A 20,035-nucleotide genomic window follows, 5' to 3' on the forward strand; every position below is an offset into this window, starting at 1 on the left:
TAAATACTCTGTCATAGAACATTTTTAAGAGCCTATTTTTGTGTCAGGTACTATAGTGGTTATTGAAGATGCAAAAACAAAAGTGAAAAGTGAAACATTCCTGCCCTTAAGAAACTTGCAATATAGCTGAAGGAGACAACATGTTTAAATATAGGAATATATGAGAGAGAAAAAAATAGGAGGGAGGGAAAGAATATGAATCATGTAACCATAGAAAATATTCTAAATTAGTTAATTAAATAAATAAGCTTAAAACAAAAAAATTAATTTAAAAAAATTTAAAAGGATTAACATAATACACTGAAGAATCTACAAGCTCATACAGTCTTTTTTTGCCTAAACCAAGAATGTGAACTGAAGTAAATGTTTTTTATAGAAAAAAGAAAGACTAACAGCATTTAGTACCAGTGATATCAATACAGAGAGCGCTTAATTTAAAGAAATTGGACTGGGGAAGAAGGGAGTTTAAAAATAGATCCCATAAAGAAAAGAGACCTGGAGCTTTAGGAGTCTGCTTTATTTCTACATATCTTTGTTCTTGTGTCCATTTAATAAAATAAAGCTTTTTATAGTTTCAAAAAATAGAAGAAAACTAAAGAGAATGTATAATCTAGTTGTTTGATAGAATCAGAAAATATTTCACTTAGATAGGAGTATTTAAATGTTTATAGTGTTGAAGAAAGCTAGGAATTTCAAACATCATCAAGGAATATCAATGTAAAGTCTCAGAAAGATGGGCGATAAGAATTCCTAGAAGGATGAGCAGTAAGGTCAATAGAAATGTGCGTAAATATACTTGAATATATGTATATCTATACATATGTGTCATATATAACCACACATAGCAATTTAAACAGGTTGAGATAACACACACAGTTATTAAAAATAGGAAAAAAAGCAATTCCCTATCCAATTCCTCCTGTGGCACCATTTTCAGACAGTAGAGACTCTGTCATATAGTATCTCTGGCATATAGTAAAAGAACAATCTTCTTATATGTATTTTAGAGGTTCCATATATGGCAATAGATAGAGAACGAGATATTTCAATTTTGAGAACAGCTCTGAAGTTAGATACCAAATAGACAGGGTAAAGGTATTCTGGGAGACACTCGAGCATTGCCAATGGAGATGACCAACACTGGCGGTCCCCTCAGCATCTAGATCTCAGTTCCTCTGTATCATTGATTCAACATAGTACTCTTGTGGATTTTTGTTATGGCCCATTGTAGGGAAACTATTACCCAATATTCCTCTCTGGTAACTGTTGAATAATCTACCATTACTGGAATTATTACAGTTTACTTTGTGTATAAACTTTCAAAGTTTTAGTGTGATATACTTTCCCTTTATAAGGAGAGAAGCACATCTCCTTCAGTGCACAGGGGAGAATCAAACTCATTTTATAGCATCGATTTCATCATTCAGTCTCTACAGAGCCATTTACAATAATAGATGTCAAAAACCACATAGAGTTAGTAAGAGAGAGGTGAATTGGGCTATAGAATTAGGGACACTCCAAGGGAAGAGGAATAATGGTGCCATGTGAGATATTGAAAGTCAATTTTCTGAGCATAAGTGTACATTTACTTAGATTCTGTGCATATGTAATGACATATACTGCTTGCATATTATATCAATTTGAATTCCCTTCCTGTTCTTTATAGAGCATAATGGCACATAGAAATGGCAATTGTCAAGTTAACATGTTTGGTTTTCTATTTATTGATCCAATAAACTTTCAGAGATGACTGAGTACTGTCATCTATTACCTCAATTGATGAATCCCATTCTGATAAGAAAATTCTATAAGCCAGATATCCAATTTAAGGCAAGTCATAGAAAGAGAAGCAAAAAATTTGAAAGCTCCAAATCCATTTCATGGACCTCATAAAATTGTCTTCTCTTTTATTTTTTCATCCTCAAGTTCCAAATACTTTGACTTCCTCTCTACTTGTTTTCCATTAGAGTTAATTGAATAGCTGAGGTTAGTTACTTTTAGGGACAAAATGACAGGAAGATGAGATCTGTACTCAGGAGACACAGATCTAAACTTGATATCAAACATTCAGATACTCACTAGATGGAGCACCATGAAAAAATAATTTACCTAACTTTTTTGTCTTCTTACAGCTTCACATTCTCTGAAAATCCAATGACAGTGACCACTTGTTGTTCTTCATGGAAGGAATTAAATGTTCTAATTGTATTTTTACTGGCAGTCCCTCTTTCCTGGAATTCTCTGCCTCTTCCTTGCAACCCTAACTTCCTTCAAGTCCCATCTCATCTTCTATCTTAAGCCTTTGCCTATCTTGTTACTAATGCATTCCATCTGATACAACCTCTAATTTATCCTTTAAAATTTTTACTTTATGTTGTCTTTTTCATTTTTAATTGAACAATTTGATTTAATTAATTAATTCAGAATATTTTTCATGGTTACATGATTCATATTCTTTCCCTTCCCTCCTCACACCCTCCTCCTGTACCCAATGAGCAATTCCACTGGGATTTACATGTGTCATTGATCAAGACCTATTTCCATATTATTCATATTTGCAAGAGTGATTATCCACATTTAACCATGTGATTAAGCAGTTGTTTTTCTTCTGTGTTTCTACTTCCACAGTTCTTTCTCAGGGTGTGAATAGTATTCTTTCTCTTAAGTCCAATATCTATTTTTTAAACTTTGAGCTCCTTAAGAACCATTACTTGGCCTCAGACACTTCCTAACTTTGTGACCCTGGACAAGTCACTTAACCCCCATTGCTTAGCCCTTACTGCTCTTCTGCCTTAGAGTCAATACATAGTATTGATTCTAAGGTGGATGGTAAGGGTTAAAAAAAAGAACCACTACTGTTTCTCCCTCCTTTTTTGATTAGACTATCTCCAGCATTTACCACAGTGTTTGACACACATTAGGCATTTAATTAATGCTTGCTGACTTGATCAAGATCTCAAAATCTCAGATTCCTTATCTTTAAAATAGAGGTAATAACCAAATTACCCACCTCATTATTAAGGGTTTTATAAATACTGAAGATAACGTTATTAAAGTAAATATTATTATGTTGTTGTTCTTAGCTCACAGAAAATCATTGTATTTAACCAAGCTCAAGGATGTCCCTTTGAATTTGTTTTAGGAGCATGGAATTCCTATCAACTTGGGCTATGCAGTGGCCCCACACCACTCAGGGGTCTACCCAGTCCATATACAGCTTTATGAAGCTTGGAAAAAAGTCTGGGGTATCCAGGTTACAAGCACAGAAGAGTATCCACATCTTAAACCTGCACGCTATAGACGGGGCTTCATCCACAATGGCATCATGGTGAGAGCATGCAATTCCCATAGAATGATTTTGGTCTCTTAATTGTTGAAGAGATAAATGTCCATTCTTTTATCTCTCAGTGATTGCCTTTAAGATATCCTTCCATGGGGAACCAAAAACTCCCCTGACTAACCTAAGGCAGAGAGAGAGAGGGTTATTCATTTAAAATTGGTCCTTAGACCATTAACTGAGAAGGATCCATCATAGACCTGGACCACAGAAGATTCTTGGGAGCTCAAGACTCTTCCCCAGTATGTGGGTTGGAAAAAGGATTTGTTTTAGGTTGTACACTTCACTGTTCGTGTCATGAAGGTTATCTGGTACTCGGGGGGGAAAATGATTAATTTCAAGCCAGAGTATTTGAGTTCCATTTGTACCTCTGAAAAATAATAACTGTATGACTTATCTTCTCTGGACCTCACTTTCCTCATCTTTAGCCCTTTAAGTCTAGGCATGGAGTTCTAAGCATCCCCTAATGAACTCAGTTTTCTAGGAAGCTTGAATGGTCCTTTCCAAAATCTCCTGGGTGCTCTTTGTACAAGAAACAAACTCTGTCTTCTTAAAGCAGTTGAGGACTCCTTACAAACTTACCCAGACCATTTTTAGAGACCTGGCATATTGATGAGGTCTTCAGAGTTATCATCAATGAAAAGGAAACACACTTACTGTTCCACAGTAATTTGTAAGGGAAATGAAGAATTTGATGCCTTCTAGAGAACAGTTCTTTGTTATTGCCTAATTTGTGATTTGCCCACTATGTCTTGTTATAAGGAGTGCATCATTTCCTTATTGATACTATACTTTATCTTGAAATATCTTCATGTATTTGGGGGTAGATAATAAAAAAAGCATACAAGCTGTTGAAATGGTTTAGTACTTCCTTAGTCTATGAATGAGAAACCTGAGTGCATTTTAAAATGATTCCTTATAACTCAACGTTGATGTCATGGATCTTGAATTATAATTGTCTATCTTGGAAATTCCATTAAGCTAAGTATTTTCAAAGGATCAAGGAAAATCCTGAATATGCATGTTTTCTGTTTAGGCTTGCAAAATTGATTCGCAGATCAATTAAATTGGCTAAGGTATAGCTCATTTCCCAACAGTATTTTCAAATTTTAAGTTTGGGAATACAATAATCATTGAATATTAAAAAAATACAAATATGTTTACAAACATGTTTTAAAGGAACTCTGAAAATGAATCCCTATACTATGTCTAGAATATTTTTTGATAATTTCTCCAGTTACCTTTTTTGCCATATGATCAAGACAAATTTAACTTGGCCAGCATTATTCCAATAATTTGTAGCAGACTGCTTTTTATTTCTAATAGTTATGTTACTGATTTTTTTTTTAACCCTTACCCTCCGTCTTGGAGTCAATACTGTATATTGGCTCCAAGGCAGAAGAGTGGTAAGGGCTAGGCAATGGGGGTCAAGTGACTTGCCCAGGGTCACACATCTGGGAAGTGTCTGAGGCCAGATTTGAACCTAGAAACTCCCGTCTCTAGGACTAGCTCTCAATCCACTGAGCCACCCAGCTGCCCCCATGTTACTGAAATTTTGTCACCTCTTTATTTTTCTTTCTACAGAACCAGACCTCAAAGAGTTCCATTGCTTCATCAGAACTGACCCTTTAGTTCAAATATGCTGCCCATTATGTGTTGAAATCATGGTCATGGCTCCTTGGTGCAAAGCATGGTATTTCATAAGACTTAAGCAAATAGGGTCCAGTTCACCTAAATTTAAAAAAATAATAACTGGAGGTTTTATTTTCAAAATCCTCTATTTTTTCAAAAGTAAACCATGAACAAACTTGAGCAACTACTCTGCTGGAAGATGGTACTCTGGATGCAATGTTTCTTTAAACAAATGAATTCCTAAGGCATTTGTATGTATCTTTCTTTGGATTTGAATGAGAACTCCCTATTTTTTTCTAATGAAAAACCCACTCATCTATTTTCTCCCACTCTCAAGTGTTGGAAAAAAAGAAACAACTAGAAGGAGAAAGGTGATATTTTTCCTTTCTTTCTCTCCTTGAAAAAAAAAATCTGAAAACATGCATCTCTATGTGGGAAATATAAAATTTCATGCCTCTTTTTTTCTTCAAAGTCTGAGAAGGATATACTCTCCAGAAGAGAAATGAAACAGTTCCATTCCTCCTCTTTTTACACCTGCATTTCTTAAACTTGTAAATAAGAGCTGAGCCTGCTTATCTAACCAGCTTATCCTGGGTTACCTATAGTAATAACTCCAGGTATAATTTCACGAAGCCAAGTTTTAAATGACCAAATCCTTACATAGAACAGAAATGTGAAATGAACATTTGAATAGTTAGTGAATGATATACTTGGCTTCCAGAGATGTTTTTTATTTAAATGTTTTTTCTAAAATTATTTTACAAAAGCTACTTAATCACTATAAGAATATATTCATTCAGTTATAATTGTTTCCTCAGGTTAAGTTCCACACCAAATATAATTGCCCACAAGTATTAAACCATTCAAGAAATGTTTGTTGGTGATAATACAGTAATTACTAAATTGTAAATGGATTACAGAAGAGGCTTTGAATTTAAATGTAGACTTCAGTAAAGGATACAATAGCATGTGTCTCCATAACAATCAAGTTACATAAAAACATACTTGGAATAATTTCACAAAAGATACACATATACTTCTGTAGCATAAGGGAATGGTCCCTGAGCAGTTACCCAAGTCACTTTCAATAAATGTTCAGAAAGTCTTTTGTTTTCTATGTAATATATGACTGACTGTAAAATTACCATTACAAAATCCTGCCTTATGAAAACTCTATTGTAAGGTTGACTTTGCTTTAAATTAAATAAAAAGGATTAAATTCTTCTGGCAATTAAAAGAACTGCAGAGCAAAATTGAATGGCTTTGTTATTGCAGAGATAGCAAATGTTTGCAGACTTTGCAAGGGGATCTTTTTTTTTCCTTTTTCTCCTATTAATGTCCATGTATGCAAAATGTTGACCGTAGATCAACAATCATTTCAGGTCGTGCGTGTGTGTGTGTGTGTGTGTGTGTGTGTGTGTGTGTGTGTGTGTGTGTGTATCCTTCCTGGAGTCATATTTAATTCCAAAGTGAAGGAAATAATGATTTGTTTTTCTTGGACAGTTGAAACTAAATACAGTTCAAGGATGTATCTCAGAAATAAGGAGGTTAATAGCTTAGTAGTGTGAAAATATTCTACTTCTAAAGAGCTCTATCTTTTAATAAATTAAGATTGTTAAAGTTAAGAGTTTTTTTCCATCTCCATAATCCTGTAAAAATCATGCTGCTGTGTGAAATTGGTTAGAATAATATGATTGAAGACTTTACATACTGTTGCCCTGCAGTTGGCATCTGCTGCTATCCAACATCTGCATAATCATTCCTTAAATCAACTTGTTTTTACAACACCACAGCTGCAGCAGCCCAGAAATTCTCACGGTGAAGTTTCAATATGCAGACACTGAAGACATGGGGCAATGGTGACAGACCCAAGCAAAATCCTATTAATGATCCATATTTTTCTTCTCCCTCAGGTGCTCCCTCGACAGACATGTGGCTTATTCACCCACACAATTTTCTATAAGGAATACCCAGGAGGTCCCCAGGAATTGGACAAAAGTATCCAAGGAGGGGAACTTTTTCTCACTATCCTTCTGAATCCCGTATGTATTTCTCTTGTGCTTGCTTCCAATAATAACATCCAATCAAACTTCACTTAGTTCCATATCAGTGTCAGTCTGTTCCAGCAATATGGGTGGGAAACATTGCCTTTGCTGTAGACACCCTCCTCACATAAAAAAGTACTGAGCTCTGCTTTTCCTTAAGGAATAGAACAATTCAATATACAATAGCTTCACATTGTCTGAGTTTCTATTCAATCAATGCAGATGTTTCATTTTATTAAGCCATGCTCATTCCAAGTTAGATGACTACATGAAAAATGATATGTAAACATTAAATATTGATTTCAAACCTGTAATTGTTAATATTGTGATAATGATGAAGATGATGATGATAACGATGATGGTAGTGATGATAATGATGGTGATGGCGATGGTGATGATGATGATGATGATGATGATGATGATGATGATGATGATGATGATGTTGCTGATGATGCCAGGACTTGAAATTCCAGTGGCTCACCATGAAAGTTATTTTGGACATGAATGAGTTTTTTAACTGAATGTTTTCTTTATACAATCTTGCCCTTCATTCTCTTCCTCACAAATTTGCTAACATAATAATTTGCCCAGAGCATTACAAAGAAGAGGGGAACCCCTTTCTTTAAATATGGGTTCTGGCTACATAACATTTGCAGACAAGATAAGCAAGAGTTGATACCAACAGAAAAAGAAATGATTAGTTCCTATACTTAGGGCTTCAGGTATGCATGTGTCTCTGTTTCTGATTATCTGTATATGATTCCCTACAAAATTATTGTTCAGGCATTTCAGTCATGTGCAACTCTTCCTGATCCCATTTGGGGTTTTCTTGGTAAAGAGTCTGCAGTGGTTTGCCATTTCTTTCTCCAGCTCATTTTACAGATGCATAAACATTGGCAAACAGAATTGTGTGACTTGTGACTTGTTAAGAGATATATAGCTAATAATTTTCTGAGGTCACATTTGAACCCTTTCCTCTACTTATCATACCCCTTAGCTGCCTCATCCAATAAAATTCTCATTATTAAATCCTATATCTAATTTAGTTATCTTTGAATGCTAGAATGTTTGCTAATCCTCTCAGTTTACCTCAAGCAATAATTCCACCTATGACACTTCCTACATGTGTGACCTTTGCCAAACCACTTAACCTATCTGCAATTTGGTTTTTGCATTTGTAAAATGAAAGGGTTAAACTACACGAAGATTCCAAGATTGCTTCTAACTCTATCTTTGTTTTATGTTGTTCTGACATGTTTTTAGAGAATTTGAGTTTGTTTTTTTAGTTCATAAAATACTCTCCTTTTCAAACTGTTTGATCACACACTTAAAGATATTGAAAAAGATATGCAAACTATAGTAGTAGCCACTCATTTCAGGCAAAATTAACTAAAGACTGTTTTCAACTTTGCCTGAATGAAGTTTACCTTATTAGAATTTCCCAGAGAGAGCTTAAAACTTCTGATATCTCAGAGACATCGATCTGTCTTTAGTGTCTAATGAATGCCCACATTATGGAATAATATGTCCTTCAAGGTGTCACAGTATGGAATATTACTCCATTTAATAGGTTTGTCATATTTCAGAGAAAGTAAATCATACCAATATCAAATTTGTAGCTATGTTGTCAGTATTGAGACACCAGAGGAGATTAAATGAAAGTGGTAGTAGATCTAATTAATTGTAATGCTTGAAATTTGGTAGGAGGTTAAATGATAGTTAAATTAGGTGACAAATGCATGCAACTTCATGAGAGAAAAAATAAATCACCAGGAAATAAGTGGTGACAAGAAATTTCCCCAAAATTCCTTCAAAATAAAATAAAAGAAGCAAAGAGGCCACAGGTCAACTAATTAAATGTGAGTCTGAAATATAATGAGGTATAAAGATTAATTCAAGGTTGGAAAACCATTATATCCTATAACAAGGAAGGTGTCATGTAGTGGCAGTACTGTCAGATGGGGAAACAAAAACTCTGGGCTAAAAAAAAAACACAGTTCTGCTCTGTAACCTTTGGCAATTAATGTATGTGAATGACCTTTTCTCAATATATAACTTTGGATCTATAAGTTTTTATTTTCAAATTATACTGAAGAACAAAGAGATAAAAAAGAAATAGGAGCACTAATCACAGTGGATAGTATCTAAGATTCCTGAAAGCAAGGTGTGCTTGATTCTTTGTATTTATATACCCTATCTCCCAATAAGGGTTGATTGATAGAATGATGGGTAGAATAATGATCATTAATGACCCAAATATGAGCTACTTACCTTTTACTTTGACTCTATTTTTCTTTCCAAGAAGAATAATCATTGTGCCAGAAAGGACAGAATAAAAATGGCTAATGGGCAGTTGATATCCAAGATGAAGGAGGTAACATCTTAGAGCAACTAACTATCTTTGGTTGAGTTCAAGCCATCATACTCAAATAAAACACATCCTTATTATCTTAAAAAAAAACAGCCTGGTAGATTTGATTGCTGAGCCACAGGCATTGAATGATTTTTTTTTTAATGGAGAAATTGAGGTGCCACAGTATCTGAGCAGGGTAAATATCATATCGTGATTTTTTTTTTTTTAAGAATAAAATGGAGTTCACAATCTAGATGCCGGTAAACTTGTTTCTGACAAAATTCTTCAATGTCTTATTAAAAGGATAGTGTTTGAGCATCTAGGAAAAGATATAATAGTCACAGAAAGCCTTCATCAGTAACACATGTCACATGAATTCAATTTCTTTTTTTGACAGGCTTACTAAAATGACGGATAAGAAAAATGCAATAGCTATTGGTTACCTATGTAATAGTAATGCTATTCCTATATTTGAAGATGGGGAGAGGTGGGCTACATAATAATATGATTATATAGATTCAGAACTGAAAAATGGCTACCCTCAAAAGTTAATCATTAAGACTTCTGATCACTATCAAAGTAGGTCTTTAATGAAGCGTCCCAAGGATTCATGCTTGCTTCAGTGATGTTCAGTATTTAAATATGTGGATAAGGCATGTATGACATACTTTTCTTTTTTTTTCCTTTTTTTATTTAGAATATTTTTCCATGGTTATATTATTCATGATCCCTCCAACCCCATGTTCCTTCCTCCCCATTCCTGAATCAGACAAGCAGTTCCACTGGGTTATGCATGTATCATTGTTTAAAACCTATTCCCATGTTATTCATATTTGCAGTAGAGTGATCCTTTAATGCCAAAACCCTAATCCTATCCCTATCGGACTACATGGTCGATCATGTGTTTTTCTAATGCATTTCTGGTGTCACAGTTTTTGCTCTGAATGTGGATAGTGTTCTTCCTCATAAGTCCCTCAGAATTGTCCTGGATCATTGCATTGCTGCTAGTAGAGAAGACTATTACATTTGATTGTACCACAGTGTATCCGTCTCTGTGTACAATGTCCTCCTGGTTCTGCTCCTTTCACTCTGCATCAATTCCTGGAGGTCATTCCAGTTCCCATGGAATTCCTCCAGTTTATTATTTCTTTGAGCACAATAGTATTCCATCACCAACATACACCACAATTTGTTCAGCCGTTCTGCAATTGGAGGGCATCCCCTTATTTTCCAATTTTTTGCCACCACAAAGAGCATGGTTGTAAATATTTTTACGTCTTTTTCCTTATGATCTCTTTGCGGTAAAAACCCAGCAGTTGTATGACTGGATCAAAGGGCAGACAGTCTTTTAGTGCCCTTTGGGTATACTGAACATACATTTTTGCTTTGTCCTGAGCAGTTAGTGTGCTCTTTCTACAGTACCTAATATTTATGTAGTGGGTATGCAGTTAAATACGTACATGTTGTTCCCATTAGAATTTAAGTTTCTTGAATGACTACTTTACTTTTATCCTTGTATTCATAGAGCTTCTAATGGTGTCTGGCACCTAACAATTATTTAATAAATTGATTTTTCATAATTAAAAAAGGAAAGGTAAAAGACTGTAAATTATATTACAAATTAGCAGCTATCAAAGTCATTTGCTACTGATTAAAAGAAACAAAGGAAAAGCATTTCAGTGAAACAAATGATAAGTGAGAAACAGAAGCAAGGTAGTCAAGTGATTGATCAAACTAGAAACATTAAGTGCAGGATTCCTTTTTGAAAAGAGATGCTTAGAAAACTAGAAAACAGCTGAGAAGGAATTAGGTGTGGACAACCAGATTATATCATATATGATAATAAGCTTAAAATGTAGAGATAACCTAAATGCAAAAGATTACAGCGTTAAAAAATATGACAGGAGAACAGATGTTAACTCCCTTTTATTTCCCAATAAATAAATACCCAAAAGAAATGAGCAAAAGTGTTCAAAGGAGGAACAAATCATAAGAAGACATTGGAGAACAATCCAAATTATTAACCAGCAAGAGAGATGCCAGTATAACACCGAAATTAAAATATCTCTGAAGTTTCAACAGATGTCATGCAAATTAACAGTGATGAAAGACCAGAATGCACTAAAAAGATTTTGTAAAGGTTAGAAAAATATTTACATATCAAATGGCACTTTGAGTTTGAAGAAAATTAGGAATTCTAAGAGGTAGAAATGAGAGAAGATTGCAGTTCAGGCATGAGGAGAGCCAGTGCAAAGATCATGAGTCAAGAGATGAAATACCATGTATAAGGAAAGTAAAAAAGCCCCATGTGGCTAGGCTATAGCATGCTGGAAGCTAACCAAAGTGTAATGAGATTGGAAAGATTAGTTGGGATTCAGTTCTCAAAGGCTACACATCCTAAAAAGAGATGGCCATATTTTATCCTAGAGGTAACAGATGACAGATGATAGAAAGTTTTCAATTTCTCTTAACTCAGTAAAAAATAATCACCACTCTTTGAAAATTTCTGATCACACTTTTTTTTTAACTTTAGGAGTTAGATAAATCTAAAACTCAGGAGAAACAGAGAAGCCTCAAATTATCATGGAAGAAGCCTTTTGGAAAGATATAATGATATTCACATACCTAATTTGTCAATTCTAATCTTGTCTGAATCATGTAATTCTGTATTACTGAAGTATGGACGCTATGCATGCTACAGTTTCTTGGAGCTACAAGTGAGAGTTGGGTGAAAGGTGGGCATCAAAAGTAGATTTGCAGTCCTGAAAAGGGCTCAGCAAATGCTACTACCAAACATCCTAGTCCTCCCACAATACCCCCAAATATATAATAAGTCACTATACAATGTTCTATAAAAGTACTTTGAAAGAAGGGAGGAAAAACTGAAAGAGATAGTTGACTTCCTAAATAAGTGAAAGACTTTTTCAATGGATCATCTGTTGTTCTAATATGGAAGAATGTTTTGCATGATTGTACATATAAAATCTATATTAGAATGATTACTATCTCAGGGAGGAGGGAGGGTAGAAAGGGAGTGAAGGAGAGAGGGTCAGGAAAAGAGAGAATTTCGAACTCAAAATTTTTAAAAATGAATATTAAGTTTGGTTTTGCATGTAATAGAAGAAAAATAAAATTTTATTAAATGTACTCTAAAATGGGCTACATATTATAATTATATGTATTAGTATAATGTTGAACACCAGGGGACAAGACAGTAGATGATGAGGTGGGAGAAATGAGAAAGAAATCAAATGGTCTAAAAATCTCTTGCCTTCATTCAAACTCTTCGTGACTTAGGTAAGGCACTCTGCTAGACTCTGGGTACATAAAGATAAAATACAAAATAATTCCCCTAACCTTGAAGACAATTGAGTGGATAAAACAGACACTTAGATTAATAAATACAAAGTACGTGCAGTAGTAATACAACATAATTTTACAAAGAAGGAAGAGATGATAACTGAGAGAATCAGGAAATGTCTCATGTAAGACACAGCACAGAACCTGGCCCTTGAAGGAAGTTGGGAATTCTAAGAGATGAATATAAGGAGAAAACTTATTCCACAGTTGGGGGACAGTTTGTACAAATGCAAAGAGGTCAGAGATATAATGTCATATGTAAGGAATATGTTTTTAGGCCATTTTGACAGCAACAGAAAATGAAATGTGGGAAGAATTGTAACATTAGAGGGGCAGAGGAATGCCATGAAAGGGAGGGGGTTAAATGCACGTCTTAAGATTTTGAATTTTTTTTTTTTACTATGGGCATTGGGATTCCATTGAATATTTTTAGGAGCACAATGGTATGGCCAGATTCAGGTCTTAGGAATATCATTCTGGCTACTATGTAGAAGATGAATGAGACTAGAAACAGGGAGACTAATCGTAGGGTACAGTAGTCTGAGAAAGAACTAGTGGTGTTCTGTGAGTAGATAGTACAGGATGGACATAAACTGAGTGGAAAAGGGATAATCAAAATGTTTTGGTAATTGTGTATAAGGATTGAGGGAGAGAGAAGAGTTAAGGATAATGTCAAAGTTACAAACCTAGTAAACTGAAAGAATGGGAATGCCCCCAGTAGAAATAGGGAAGTTTGGAGCAAGGAAAAGCCTTTTAAGTGAAGGTTTCATTCATTATATTTGGTAAAGACCAAGTTTAAGAACCATATGGATGATCCCAATGGATATGTCTAAAAGGAAATTGGAAATACTTGGAGAAGAACTCAGAATATGTATATACAGATTTGAGGTCATTTGCTCAGGCTCAGGGAAGTGAAAGAGTGACCTGGATATAGCTTTGGGTGAATGCTCACATTTAGGTGCAGCTTCAAAGTGATGATTCTACAATTATAATAAAAAAGAAGACTTTTTCAAAATGAAAATGTATGAATGGGTATGAAAAACCAAAAACATAACTATCAGGAAGAAAGAGTTTCCAGCAGGTATAAAAAAAGTATACAACAAGAGCTAGAATAAACAAATATATATATATATATATTAGACTTTGGGGCCCTTCCCTATTCTCTTTCACAGTCAAGAGATTATAAAAGTTCATATGGACATAAATATTATAACCTGATTTCTATCATTTGCCAAGGAATAGTCTTAATGGGACAGGGAAGAGAAGGAAGAAGGGAACTATATGAAGATACATCTTAAAGGTCTAGAGTAGGAGAGATGAGGTGAGATTGAAATTTGGAAATTAAAAGGAAATCAAAACAAAAGTTTCTGTTTTAGGAAGTCATTTTTTTCCCTAACTTTAAACAAAATTCATTGTGAATATTGATTCAAGGGTATTTTTGTCTCTTCCTATGTAATCATTGACTATTTTTCTAACCTAAATTTCATTGTCAAGCGCATAACACATTTTTCTTTGTACACTAAAAGCCCCACAATGTATCTTTTTTTCGGTGGCTTTGGGATAACAATTTTTTAAAAATTTTCTCCTAAATATAATACTTTTTTCTCCTTCACTAAAATGTTCCCATTCTCTTTCCTCTTGCCAATATGAATAACAATCTAAGTAATATAACTTCATGGATTTTCCAGCACCTAAAATTTTGTATGTGATCATTACAAGTATGGACATACATCTATATAATGATATTTCATATGTCTTCAACGCAGTCTTTGAGTTCACTAGGAGAAATTGTTGCTTTATATGGCTGTTTGTACTTTCCATTTTCAAGAGTTGCCTCAATTCTGGATGAATCTTGCCATTGAGAATTAGACCTAGACTATATTACACAAAAAAATAGAGTTTTCCCCTTCCATCTCCTACCATCCCTACAAAGATTTCCATCGTTAGTCTTTATGTCCATAGAATGAACAATGTAGTGTACCATGAGACAACTAAGATGAGCTGACTAAATAAGATTTGACAAAGGTCTTATCCTCCTGAGAGTATGAATACCATTGGAGTGAATCATGCCATTTTGTTAAATCTTCTATTGTTATAACGATCCAGAGAATCTTTGTTTTTTTAAGGACAGAAGAAAAATTAAAAAGGGGGGAAAGAGGCAATTATTGGCTTTATATTATGAATGGAAATATATTTTTTCCAATCTATTCCATAATAGGGCATTCTTCTCCCAGATGGAGGCTACTCTCCCATTTATATGTTTAAAACTTTTAATAATGCTAATTACTTCTAGATCCCCCTTATGTAGGTGGAGAACTCTATAGTAGAGGCTTCAGCAGGTAATTTCCATTAGTATAAAACAAGAGCTATTATATATATATATACATATATATACAGAGAGAGGAGAAGGAAAGGGGAGTTAGGGAGGGAGGGAAAAGGAGGGAGAGAAAAAGGGGGTTAGGGAGGGAGAGGAGGTGTTTAGGGAGGGAGGGAGAGAGAGAGATTGAGAGAGAGAGAGAGAGAGAGAGAGAGAGAGAGAGAGAGAGAGAGAGAGAGAGAGAGAGAGAGATGCCAAATGAAAATATTGTTTGTGGAAAACTTTGGGGTCCCACTATTTTCTCTTTTACTGTAAAGAAAGATCTTATGGATATAAATGTTATGCCCTGATTTCTGTTATTTGTTCAGTTAATGGAGCAGGGAATATGGGAGCTATACCAAGACACATCTCAAAGCACCTTACCTTTATAATCTACCCCCTAAAACAATTTTGGGCTATTACTGCATTTTGATTAGTTTCTATTTCATGAATATAGCAGGTGTCTGTGTATTTATCTTACATGTCTGATTCTGCATTATTTCTTTTTTTACTCTACTGCTCCTAAATAAAACATACTGTACTTTGAATAATTTCATGATGATATGTTTTTTGTGCATTATGGAGGAAGCTGCCTCTTCTGTAATCCATCTGAAGAGCAAATACTAATCCATAATGTACTGCACCTGTTATTAGGTTCTGGGAACAGCAGAGATTGATATACAAGGAGAGAGAAAGCTCATTAACAAGACTAGGAGTATGAAAGTTTAGGAGACAGAACCCTGAGAAGTATATCACTGCAGTTCCATTATACTCTACTGTCAATTTCAAGTACACCTCTTTTTCAAGTCCACATTTTTTATTCAGATGAATTTGCAGTTGACCAATAGAATAGGTAAGTGCTTGTAGAGGCTAGGTACTACCCGGTACTTGAAAAGACAGAGTGGTTTTCACAGCTCCAAAAGTGCCAAATCAAAGCATCCTAAAACCTAAGCATTTTAAAACATATCTCAGTGAAGGCATCATGAAAATCTATTCTTCTCATGGTCTGCATGCAGCATATCATTAATATGAATTGGGGAAAAATTAAAATCTGACAGGATACATTAATTTCAATTTTTTTCAGTTAACTGTATACCCTATTCCCACATGATAACTCTATAGCCTTCTTTTCCACTTGTTCATTGCTGCATATTTGATAAGGCATTGATCTGAATGATGTAGAACTACCTGCTGTATGCTGTTTTGTCTCACACAGGATTGAATTATATTTCTTCCTGCCTGAACAAAGATTATATTAGATATATAGGAAGGATTTGGCACCAGGGAAATACATATTAATATTTGACAAGTGAGGAGTTGAGGAAAAATATTATATGTGATAAGGTCATAGAAGAAAACTATGAAAAATAAGAGGGAAAAAATCTGAATAGCAGAATAGGAAATTCCAAACTCATCCTTCAAAATGCAATTTGATACCATTCCTGTTATATAAATTTTAATCATTAGGCTCATTTGGATAAAAACTGGTACCAAAAGAAATCAAGAAGCCAACAATTTTCTGAATTGGAATTGCCAACATAAATGATCTGGAATAAAATAACTGTCATAAAATTTGGGAAATTTGAGAAATGATAAGGGGAAAAATGAGATCAGATATGTATTATCTGTATGGCTTAATGTCCGATTTGAATATAATGGAAATGATACAAATATGAAATACACGTTCCTATAATTTCACAGAATGTGAGTTAAAATGAATATTAAAATGAAGAGAAGAGGTTGAAATGGGAATGAAAAAACAAATCAAATAATTAAAATTTCAGAGATAAATAAAAATGGAAGTGGGGCACTAAAGAACTTGTAACTTTCAAATATAGAATATTTGAACTAAGCTGTACATGATAATGTCAATAAAATTAATCTTTTTTTTAATGTATCCAAGGATAGAAATGTCATTAGTTGCCTCAGTAGGCTGTCATCAGTCTTTGTCATGAATAGAATCAGAAAGATAGATATAAATTCACCATTTAGGAATCAGAAAAAGACAATTTAGACATTAAAAAAAGAATCTTAGAAGGTTAGATCTCTGACAACATCACTTCCTTTAGGACATTTGTTGTTATAAAGTCTAATTTAAAGTGTCCTGGAATGTTTCCCTAGATATAGCCACTACTAATCATTAGTTCATTGGTTGCCATGGTTAGGAAAAAGTTCCTTTTATAGCCACTTTGGAATCCTATTGATTCTGATCATATTGATTTATTCATGATAAATAACATGTTCCATTTTTGAAATTTTATTTCTGAACTGCAAATTCAGGTTTCCTGCAATCACCCTAGTATTCAGGATCAGTTGTTTTATAAATTACATTACAATGAAAAAATGCATTATTCATTGCTAGATATAAAGGAACAGAAAATAGTTTAGGCCCAGCACTTAACAACATTATGTTCTAGGCATAGCAAGAGCTTAATAAATGCTAGTTCACTCACTGGGTGAACAGAGTTGATTTTAGATTGTAGTACGAAAAAATAAACAAACAGATAAAAATCTTCTTTCACTCAGCTAGTCAGCCTTCAAATATCCTCAGTTATCAGATCCCTTTTTTTTTTTCACTTTAAACATTATTTTATTTGGTCTTTTCCAAACATTATTCATTGGAAACAAAGATCATTTTCTTTTCCTCCCCCCCATCCCCTTCCCATCACCTCTCCCATAGCCAACGCACGATTCCACTGGGTATCACATGTGTTCTTGGTTCGAACCCATTTCCCTGTTGTTGTTATTTGCATTAGAGTGTTCATTTAGAGTCTCTCCTCAGTCATATCCCCTTCCCCCCTGTAGTCAAGCAGTTGCTTTTCCTCGGTGTTTTTACTCCCATAGTTTATCTTCTGCTTGTGGATGGTGTCTTTTAGATCCCTGCAGATTGTTCAGGGACATTGCATTGACACTAATGGAGAAGTCCATGATCTTCGATTGTACCACAATGTATCAGTCTCTGTGTACAATGTTCTCCTGGTTCTCCTCCTTTCGCTCTGCATCACTTCCTGGAGGTTGTTCCAATCTCCATGGAATTCCTCTACTTTATTATTCCTTTTAGCACAATAGTATTCCATCACCAACATATACCACAATTTGTTCAGCCATTCCCCAATTGAAGGGCATCCCCTCATTTTCCAATTTTTGGTCACCACAAAGAGCACAGCTATGAATATTCTTGAACAAGTCTTTTTACTTATTGTCTCTTTTGGGTACAAACCCAGCAGTGCTATAGCTGGATCAAAGGGCAGACAGTCTTTTATCGCCCTTTGGGCATAGTTCCAAATTGCTCTCCAGAATGGTTGGATCAATTCACAACTCCACCAGCAATGAATTAATGTCCCTACTTTGCCACATCCCCTCCAGCATTCATTACTTTCCTTTCCTGTCATGTTAGCCAATCTGTTAGGTGTGAAGTGATACCTCAGGGTTGTTTTGATTTGCATCTCTCTGATTATAAGAGATGTAGAACACTTTTTCATGTGCTTATTAATAGTCTTGATTTCTTTGGCTGAGAACTGCCTGTTCATGTCCCTTGCCCATTTATCAATTGGAGAATGGCTTGATTTTTTGTACAATTGATATAGCTCTTTATAAATTTGAGTAATTAAACCTTTGTCAGAGATTTTTATGAAGATTGTTTCCCAATTTGTTACTTCCCTTCTGATTTTAGTTATATTGGTTTTGTTTATACAAAAACTTTTTAATTTGATGTATTCCAGATTATTTATTTTGCATTTTGTGACTCTTTCTACGTCTTGCTTGGTTTTAAAGCCTCTCCCTTCCAAAAGGTCTGACATGTATACTATTCTGCTTTCGCCTAATTTTCTTATAGTTTCCTTCTTTATGTTCAAGTCATTCACACATTTTGAATTTATTTTGGTGTAGGTTGTGAGGTGTTGACCTAAACCTAATCTTTCCCACACTGTCCTTCAATTTTCCCAGCAGTTTTTATGAAATAGTGGATTTTTGTCCCAAAAGCTGGGATCTTTGGGTTTGTCATATACTGTCTTGCTGAGGTCACTTACCCCGAGTATATTCCACTGATCCTCCTTTCTGTCTCTTAGCAAGTACCAAATTGTTTTGATGACTGCTGCTTTGTAATATAGTCTGAGATCTCGGACTGCAAGGCCCCCTTCCTTTGTATTTTTTTTCATTATTTCCCTGGATATCCTTGATCCTTTGTTCTTTGTTATGGTTTTTTCTAGATCAGTAAAAAAATTTTTGGAAGTTCCATGGGTATGGCACTAAATAGATAGATGAGTTTGGGTAAGATGGTCATTTTTATTATATTGGCTCGTCCTACCCATGAGCAGTTAATGTTTTTCCAATTGTTCAAGTCTAGTTTTAGTTGTGTGGAGAGTGTTTTGTAGTTGTGTTCATAAAGTTCCTATGTTTGTCTTGGGAGGTAGATTCCTAAGTATTTTATTTTGCCTAAGGTAATTTTGGATGGGATTTCTCTTTCTAGTTCTTGCTGCTGAGCTGTGTTGGAAATATATAGCAATGCTGATGACTTATGTGGGTTTATTTTGTATCTTGCAACAACAAGTTGTTGATTATTTTGATTAGCTTTTTGGATGAATCTCTGGGATTCTTTAAGTAGACCATCATGCCATCTGCAAAGAGTGATAACTTGGACTCCTTCTTTCCTATTTTGATACCTTCAATTTCTTTTTCTTCTCTAATTGCTACTACTAGTGTTTCTAGTACAATGTCAAATAATAGATGTGATAGTGGGCATACTTGTTTCACTCCTGATCTTAATGGGAATGCATCTAGTTTATCCACATTGCAGATGATATTAGTTGATGGTTTTAGATATATACTGTTTATTATTTTTAGGAACAACCCTTCTATTCCTATGCTTTCCAGTGTTTTTAATAGGAATGGGTGTTGTATTTTATCAAAGGCTTTTTCTGCGTCTATTGAAATAATCATGTGATTTTTGTTGG

At 34.5% G+C, this 20,035-nt stretch overlaps 1 protein-coding gene across 1 annotated transcript in view; it reads left to right on the forward strand.

Moving 5' to 3' along the window:
* The window catches only part of NDST4 (N-deacetylase and N-sulfotransferase 4), a 422,643-nt gene that overhangs the window by 243,672 nt on the left and 158,936 nt on the right, over nt 1–20,035 (forward strand). The window contains exons 5-6 of the mRNA XM_001362590.4: nt 3,143–3,328; nt 6,883–7,011. Coding sequence (XP_001362627.2) covers nt 3,143–3,328; nt 6,883–7,011 — 315 coding nt within the window. The remainder of the gene's footprint in view (nt 1–3,142; nt 3,329–6,882; nt 7,012–20,035) is intronic.

The sequence above is a fragment of the Monodelphis domestica genome, chromosome 6 (assembly GCF_027887165.1).
Source record: "Monodelphis domestica isolate mMonDom1 chromosome 6, mMonDom1.pri, whole genome shotgun sequence".
In the NCBI taxonomy this organism is placed as follows: domain Eukaryota; kingdom Metazoa; phylum Chordata; class Mammalia; order Didelphimorphia; family Didelphidae; genus Monodelphis; species Monodelphis domestica.